At 30.5% G+C, this 8,760-nt stretch overlaps 1 protein-coding gene across 1 annotated transcript in view; it reads left to right on the top strand.

Moving 5' to 3' along the window:
- The first annotated feature begins 7,282 nt into the window (after window positions 1-7,282).
- Window positions 7,283-8,760, top strand: part of LOC105622775 — a 5,877-nt gene continuing 4,399 nt past the window's right edge. Inside the window, exons 1-2 of the mRNA XM_012204186.1 lie at window positions 7,283-7,364; window positions 7,697-7,924. Coding sequence (XP_012059576.1) covers window positions 7,283-7,364; window positions 7,697-7,924 — 310 coding nt within the window. The remainder of the gene's footprint in view (window positions 7,365-7,696; window positions 7,925-8,760) is intronic.

Raw genomic sequence — 8,760 nt, forward strand, 5'->3', positions numbered from 1 at the left:
GTGTGTGTGTGTGTGTGTGTGTGTGTGTGTGTGTGTGTGTGTGTGTGTGTGTGTGTGTGTGTGTGTGTGTGTACACACACACAAAATGCTCTTTAAGAGATTATCTCTTTTAAAAATACAATTATATAAAATTCTTTAAATTAAAAAAAACATAATGTATATTTGATAGTAAATGACACACAGAAATGTTTATGAAGCATCAATAATTTATGAGTAGCCTGATATAAAAATTATCCTCGTCAGAACTGACATTCGCAAATCGGGCGACATTGAATTACTCGACTCTCGAGACAGATTGAATTGAATTTGATGAGGACACAAAAAACATACGTTCATCGAAGGAAGAGCTTTCTTGAACTCCACGGACGCGGATCCGTCGAGGCAACAACATCAACAATACACCCGCCCACTTCCATAATTACGTTACGCCTAATTAACGCGATCTTTGCGATCGGCGAGGATACGCAAGAAAGTCTATGAGAGACAGACGTGATATGGACTTGTCGCGTTCTTGAATATTGAATCTTGAATATTCACCGAACTGATGATAACTGGCGTTAGGAGATAATAGAATTCTCCGATGTCAACAAAGCGCAGAGAATTACTCACACGCTTGTGAAACGGCGCCGTGTAGTGGAAGGCTGCTTGTCGTGATCGTTGGGCCGTGACCGAAGGGTGTGAACAGGGAACGTGCGGATGATGGTCCACGGACTCGTTGCTCTTCGAACGCAAAGTTATTTTGTCATCGAATCGCACAACGACCAACGATGGGGAAAAACGCTCGCCTCGAAATATCACGCACAATATGGCAGGCCGCGCTTGTCGCTAGCGACGATGGCGACGAGCGAAACGTCAAACCACCTGTCACTCGCTTTAAGTCCGTTCGTCCGTCCGTCCATTAATCTGCTGCAGCGCTATGATCTCATCGTTCGACTCGGTCGATTGATCGATTTTCGACTCGCGCCAACTTCACTCGCTGCGGCGCCACTTCTCGTGGCTCATAGACGTCATAAATCCTGATTCGTCAAAAAAATGGTTTGATCGGTCTGGTCGCGTCAGAGAGAAACCTGAGAGAGGCCATGCCGACCTTCTTCCTGTTATCGTCGAAATCACCCGTACACTACTGCCAGTACATCCATTTTTAACTTGAGAATTACTTGATTATATACATTTTCTGATATTATCGATAAAATTGTATCGTCGAAAGTATATGTGGTTCGCTTCTGTACTAAATCCTCAGGACAGAAGTGTTCCGAATATTCATATAGGAAGGATTGTTTAATGGGTCTTTGAATGAAAAAATTTTAATTTTGCATCTCCTACATACATATGTAAATAAAAGTTATTGAATTTTAATAAACGAAATTGAAAATTTAAATAATTTAATGAATTTAATTTAATGAATTTTGTCTTATAATATCTTATAAAATTACGAAGTTATGTTTTTTTAGAAATTATTATTTCTTTATGCAAATTTTCAGCCTGTTTTTACCAAACATAATTATCAGTATCTACATATATCTTTTCTAAAGAAGATCTTAGCTTATTAAAAATAAATTTGTATAAAATTTTAATGTATTATTTAAATTACTTAAAAAATTTATACACATTTTTGCTAAAATCTTCTTTAAAAAATATAATTATTTTAGAGAATATATATATAACAATAAAATATATATAATTACTAGAGAATATATAATTATTTTATAGAATATAAAATTATTTTATTAATTTGAATCATTTTATTTAACAATGATTTAAAAATAATCATCATCATTCTTATCTAATTCTCAAAAAAAATTAAAAGAGTTATTTAGTATTTATTATTTTAAATAAATACACTTCTGACTTATTTTTTATTTAATATTTTATGTAAATTTTTGGAAACTATTTTATATTTTTTAAACAAGTCTGTTTTTTACAGATTCCTACGATTTTATATTTTACATAAGCTTCTGGAACTTATTTTATATTTTTTATTTCAAATAATTCGTGTATGTTATTTTATCGAGCCATGATCGGCATCATACGTAAATTTAAAGAAATACAGAATAATTTGCAGTAATAATAACCGAAAAATTAAATAATGATTAACAAGATATTTAGTACTTTTATCCAAAACTGTATTTAGACAATATACTATACAAATTATTTCACGATATTAAGAAAATTTGTATGTATCTTTATATAAAGAACATATGTATATAGAATATTTTATCAACGTTTATTTAAATATGAATTAAAAAGAACAATGAAAATTGAGACATAATGTTGGAATATCAAAAATATCCCACGCGAATAATTACTAATTACGTTTAAAAGAATTACAAGTAATATAGGATTGTGTCACAGATGCCACAAAGCAAAACGCGAAATGTATGGCGATATCTGTTTGTCGAAATCGTGTAAAATACGAATAATTGAATAAACTGTGAATATTTTTTTTATACGCAATAATTGGGTATTCGATCAGCGCTCGGCGAACAGCCAAGGGAGCGTGTCACATGGCGAGCAGAGTGAGGGTTGGAGGAGCGTGCGGCGCGATTGACTACGTCACTTCGGCATTCGCTCGGCGATCTCGGAGGGAGATGGACGTGTTTTACGGTGTCGCATTAATTAATGAAAATTAGATATCTACGAACACGAATTATGTAAGGTTGCCTAAAACTAAAGAGTTAATAGGTTTTGTTGCACAGTTTTTTTACTTCTTAAATTCATTACGCACATACACAACTCGTGGATATTTCATGTGTTCTCACATGTACAGTAAAAATGAAATTCTTATTGTTAGATATTTCAAGTTGTGGCTTTTTATCATATAATTCTGTCATTTTCATGTTACTCCGCATTCTTATAATATGAGAAAAGTAACAGATAAATTATATTTAAAATTATAAAATGAATATCATAAATATGTTCCTCGGTATATCATAAATCACAATATAATTATGATATCACATCAAACGACTCGCGCCGTTAAAATTAAATATATACAAGAAATTCTTTTATTAATTGGAGAACATTAAAAATGTAAAGAATATATTATTTTATTTATTCGTAATATTCGTTATTATTTCGATAGTTAGACGGTTGGCGCGCGACCTTGGGAATGGCACGGGATGACATAGAGCATGTCATGTTTACGTTCACTTTACCGCGCAGTTATTCTCTTTACCGAGATTCGTACAAGCAGATAGTCGTGTGGCTTTTTCACATTACTTTTTGAAATCTTATCGTGAAGAATATCAAATATAATACGAAACATTGTACTTGTGATGAATGAATAATTAATCATACTAGTAATCGTATATGAATATTCATAAAATACAACATTTCGTATTATATCTAGCATTTTTTGCGATTATATGTGTTTCAAAAAGAAATGTGAAGAAGAGCAGCACGCGACACTGCAGCTACTTGTCTGTACAAACATATCACACGGGTAAAAAAGCAATGTTAATATGAATATTCTCATACAAATAATTCCTGCTTTCACAATTAATATAGTTTAATAATTTAATTAATTTTTTGTGCCTTTCGTATGATTCGTTTAAAAATTAAACATAATTTTGAAACTATTTATCGATAATAAAAAAGAAATATTTCTCTTTTTTTATTAATCTCTAATCCATTTCATTCACTCTAATCATATCTTACAGACATCATCTATAAATAAAAGATTCAATTCTTTTATCTGTTCTGAATTTCACAATGATAAAGAATTGGAGACGTGTGTTTGATATTCATTTCTAAAAGTTAACCGATTGCATAGTAATATAGATAATAGCTATATGTTACATTTTTTCAGATTCCTTCTCATAAATACGACGTAGTGAGAGCTCAGAGATATCCAGAGGATATTTATGTAAACGAAAAGAACGGTTTTTCTCAAGTAGTCAAAACATTTTCAGATCTATTTGAATGATATGTCTAGATAAATTTTTAGATATTGAGTAAAATCGTTCTCTTCGTGTAAAAATCTAACGGAGAAGCTAATGTACCCTCGTCGCCGACTTACTTGAAAATGAACCACAGCCGGTTCGTCGCATCGCGCGTTTGTTTCGGAAGTGCCGTTCAAGTCATCGGACTCAAGTTATAGTTCGCGCAAGTGAGTAAAGTGCATTATTCGCGAGTGTTTTGCGCGAGTGTCAAGTACGAGAAGATGTCAACCATATTCTAAGAGGAAGAAGAGGAGGTCTGAAAGAGACACCGATGGAGAAACTTTTCGGTAAATATTATTTTTTACTTATGTAAAAAATTAATTTTTTTTGCTTGTTTTTAAATCATTTTATTTAACAGTGATATAAAAATGATTGTTTTTAAATCATTGTTAAATAAAATAATTTAAATTTATATTTTATAAAATAATTATATATTTTCTTTAAAATAATTATATATATGTTCTCTATAAAAATTATACATATATTATACATTTTTTGAAGAAAGAAGAAAGAAAGAAGATCTTAGCAAAAATAAATATATATAAAATTTTAAGTAATTTAAATAATACTTTAAAATTTTATACAAATTTATTTTTGTCTAAGATCTTTTTTAGAGAATATATATATATATATATATATATATATATATAAATGCTAGTAATTATATTTGGTAAAAAACGGGCTGAAAATTTGCATAAAGAAATTAACATAAAGAAATTAACTTCATAATATTATAAGACAAAATTTACTAAATTAATTTGTTTAAATTTTCAATTTTGTTTATTAAAATTCAACAACTTTTATTTACATATATGTAGGAAATGCGAAATTAAAATTTTTTTTGTTCAAAGATCCAAACTATTCCTCCTATAAATAATCGGCACGCTTCTGTCCCAAGAATTTAGTACAGAAACGAACCATATCTACTTTCGACGATACGATTTTATCGATAGTATCAGAAAATGTATATAGTCACATAGTTTCCAAATTGAAAATGGATATACTGATGGTACGGCTAATTTTAATAACAGGAAGAAGGTCGGAATGGCCTTTCTCAGGTTTCTCTTTGAATTGTCAGTTTCTAAGGCCGGAATCAGACTACACATTGAAGAATGAGATTAAAGATTGAAATTTCACCAATGAGAAGAAAGAAATTTTGGTTTCTTTTGTTCTGGTCAAACTTTAATCTTTCATTGATCTTTCTTTGATTTATGTAATAAAAAATAATGAGTTAGACCAATATTACATGCGTTTTTTGTTGACAAATTTTTCATGTCGATTATAGGACAAAGAAGTTCTTCTCTCCTTAGGCTCTCCGCACAATAAAAGGAACAGAGAATAGAGAACAAAATTAAGAATTTCAATCTATCAGAAATTATGTATTGTGGAATACATAGTTTCTGATAGGTTGAAATTATTTTCTATTTTCTGTTCCCTGTTCCATTTATTGCGGAGACCCTAAGGCCAATATTACATCCATTTTTTGGAAAAAGTACGTTTTTTGGAAAAAGAACGATAACGAGTTATTTTTATGAAGTAACGTGCCTGAGATTAATTTAGATTAATAGAAATGGACATAAAAGACAAGCCAATCAGGATTCAATGCCTCTCCTTTTCGCTCGTAATTTCATGTTATGTTCGCGTCTAGTTGTTTCTTGTGCTTATGAACAACACTTATGCCTAATTCACATTGGACGCAGCAAGCGTCAAGCAATGAAACAGCAACCAATCAGCAAGACGATATTATTTACGCCACTGTAAATATCGCCTCTCTGATTGGTTGTTGCTCCGCTAGTTGACGCTTGCTGCGTCCAGTGTGAATTAATGGAGTACTGCGTAGTCAACGTCAGTCAATGTAGTGTGCACTTTAGTGTTCATTTCAGTTCACTGTAAATCCAAACGGGTAGGAACGATTTTCACGTAAAATAGCATATATATTTAGAAAAAAAACAGAAAGCAGGAAATCTTAAGATAATCGATATCACGGCCGTGACAGACTGTTCGAATTATCACTGAAAGGGCATATAATAGTTGTTTTAGCCGGAATTCTCCGCCCTCTTTATCATTCTTCGCATATTGGTAAGATTCAATACATGTCGACAGCAATTGTGAAAATTTGTACGACGCATATGTCGAGTAAAATAAAACTTTTCTGAGTCACGTGTGGTAGAATAGTATTCAGATTTATTTAGAACTTTTTTTTTTATGAATTGCTGATTCGTAAACATTTTGTCTCTCTTTGTTCACTTAATTGTTGATTTGTGTTGTGTGTAAAAAGGGTATAGTATATATTTGTTTGTAAAAATAAAAAGAGTTACGTGATTAGCTTTTAATCCTATTTTTGTATTTATCAAATGACTTTTGTTCACGTGGCAAACTATAAATGTCAAAATGTACGATATTTTCTGATCTAAACAAATGAATAATTATTTCTATAATCAACTATGTAAAGCATGCAAAATTATAGATAATCTATTTGTGTATCGATTATTGTTTCATATATTTTAACATTTTTAGTTTGTCATATATTTAGAGATGATGTTCCAAATTTTAAAAAATGAATTTAAAGTCATTCAGTGATTACAAAATTATGATCAAATTAACTATAAAGACTAGCTTTTTATGTAGCTCTTCTTACTGTTCCAATAAGCATCAGTAAACTTATTGATGAAATGGAAGTTGAACGAACTCCATATTATAGTCATAGTATATTCTAGTACGTTCTAGTATAGTATATGTTTTAGTACATGTTATAGCCTATGAACTTCATTAATGCTTTGAAATGCAATACTAGTCGATTCTTCTAAAAATTTCTGGATATTTTTCATTCTTATTGATCAATCAAAGTTTTTGATATATATGAGTATAGTACTTATATATAAATAATAACTGAGTATATATAAATAAAATATATATATATATAAGTAAAATATATAAATAAAATATATATAAATAATAACTGAATATATTTTTAATATATTCAATTATTATTTTTTAAGTTGTTTTAATAATTTTAATTTTGTGTAATATTAATCGATAAGTATAATTGACCTATTGATTTTGCAATAAGATAATACTAAAGGCATTTGAATGATGTGATGATCCTTTTAAACTCTCTGGACCTTGTCTAATGTTTATAACATTCAATTCATAAATTGCATTGAAAAGGTTAAAATTTTAACAGATATGTTCCAAATTGTACACCAATTAGCACACAGGAATAATTCTCATGTTAGATATATCAGATTAGCAGTTGTGTAGAGAGGTCTAACACTATTTATTTAAATATGTGTTACACATATCCATCATCTATTACAGATTGTTTTAGCTGACTATTACAGATGCCATACATTCTAGTACGTGGCAACCTAGCATCATACAGTCATAAATATCCCTGGAGGGTTTTAGTGTCAGGGCTTAAAGGTACGAAGACTCCTCTACATTTGCCCTTACACAAATATATATGTTACTTTTTTGCTTTTTCAAACTTTTCAATTAAATAAAGTGCCCCACGATTCGTGAATTATGTTTGAAAATTCTATCTAACGTTTCTTTTGTAATCTTTCTACATAATAAAAATCTTTCTACGTAATAAAAATAATACACGTAATAACACAAGATAGTAAAATAATGTATTCTTAGGATAAATTGACACATCTTTGAAGATTAGAGGAGATAATGTTGTGGCTAGAAATATTGCAGGTGTAATAAAGCAACGATTTTTTAGGTACAAATAATATTCAATTATGTTATAGCGGCTGACATAGAGCAATTGAGTCGGTTCTCCACTATAGGATATTGCGACGACTCAACGATAGTATATTTGCAACATCCTTGCATAATATTGACTGCTTTAGAGGTACTCGGTTACAAAGTCGTCGCATCATCCAGTACTAGCATTAAGCAGGATTATAATGAGTACATGTGGACTATGAGAAAAGAATTCTCAGAACCTGAACCCGATACTGTTGTAAAAAAAGCTGGTATGGCTCGAAATATATTGCTGCTTCAAGAGCACTTAACATTGCATAGATATTTATTAGGCAACCATTCTAATGCTTCTAAGATAAAGCTCACTTACTTCATTATCTAATCTGATTTAACAATCTTAGCTTACTCTCGCAATGTAAACAAGTTGTTACAGCATGTGCATACATTAATTCAGGGACAGCATGTTGCACTGAAATTAGCAGCATGCATGCATTGAATCATTATTGGTATTTTTGGGATAAATAATTACTATTAATTTCTCTGGAAAGTAAATACAGTGAAGAAGTTTAACAAAAAAATTAATTAAATACATTTCTATATAGATTACGTTGTGAGAAAACATTCATTGATATAAGTATGTTGATACAGAAAATAATGAATACATATTTGATGAGTAAAAATGACATGATATTGATATTCGTACATATTTTTGTCTCTGTTAAGAAATGAAGATAGAAAAAGAAATATGATAATACTGTCTCAAAGATTGGATTCTAACAAGTTTATGATATAAAATATCACTCTTTTGCTATTTTGTGTATATATTAAGTTATTACGATATCAAATAGCTTACAAATACATTACAGATGTATATACATATATATATAGGGTATCCTTTAATAACCGGAACAGCTTAAGGGAAGATTCTCTCTTACGGTGTATATCATCCTGTGTGTATATATATATATATATATATATTACACACACACACGCGCGCACACACACACACACACACACACACACACACACACACACACACACACACACACACACACACACACACACACACACACACACACACACACACACACACACACACACACACACA

Source organism: Atta cephalotes (genome assembly GCF_000143395.1).
Source record: "Atta cephalotes unplaced genomic scaffold scaffold00048, whole genome shotgun sequence".
Classification (NCBI taxonomy): domain Eukaryota; kingdom Metazoa; phylum Arthropoda; class Insecta; order Hymenoptera; family Formicidae; genus Atta; species Atta cephalotes.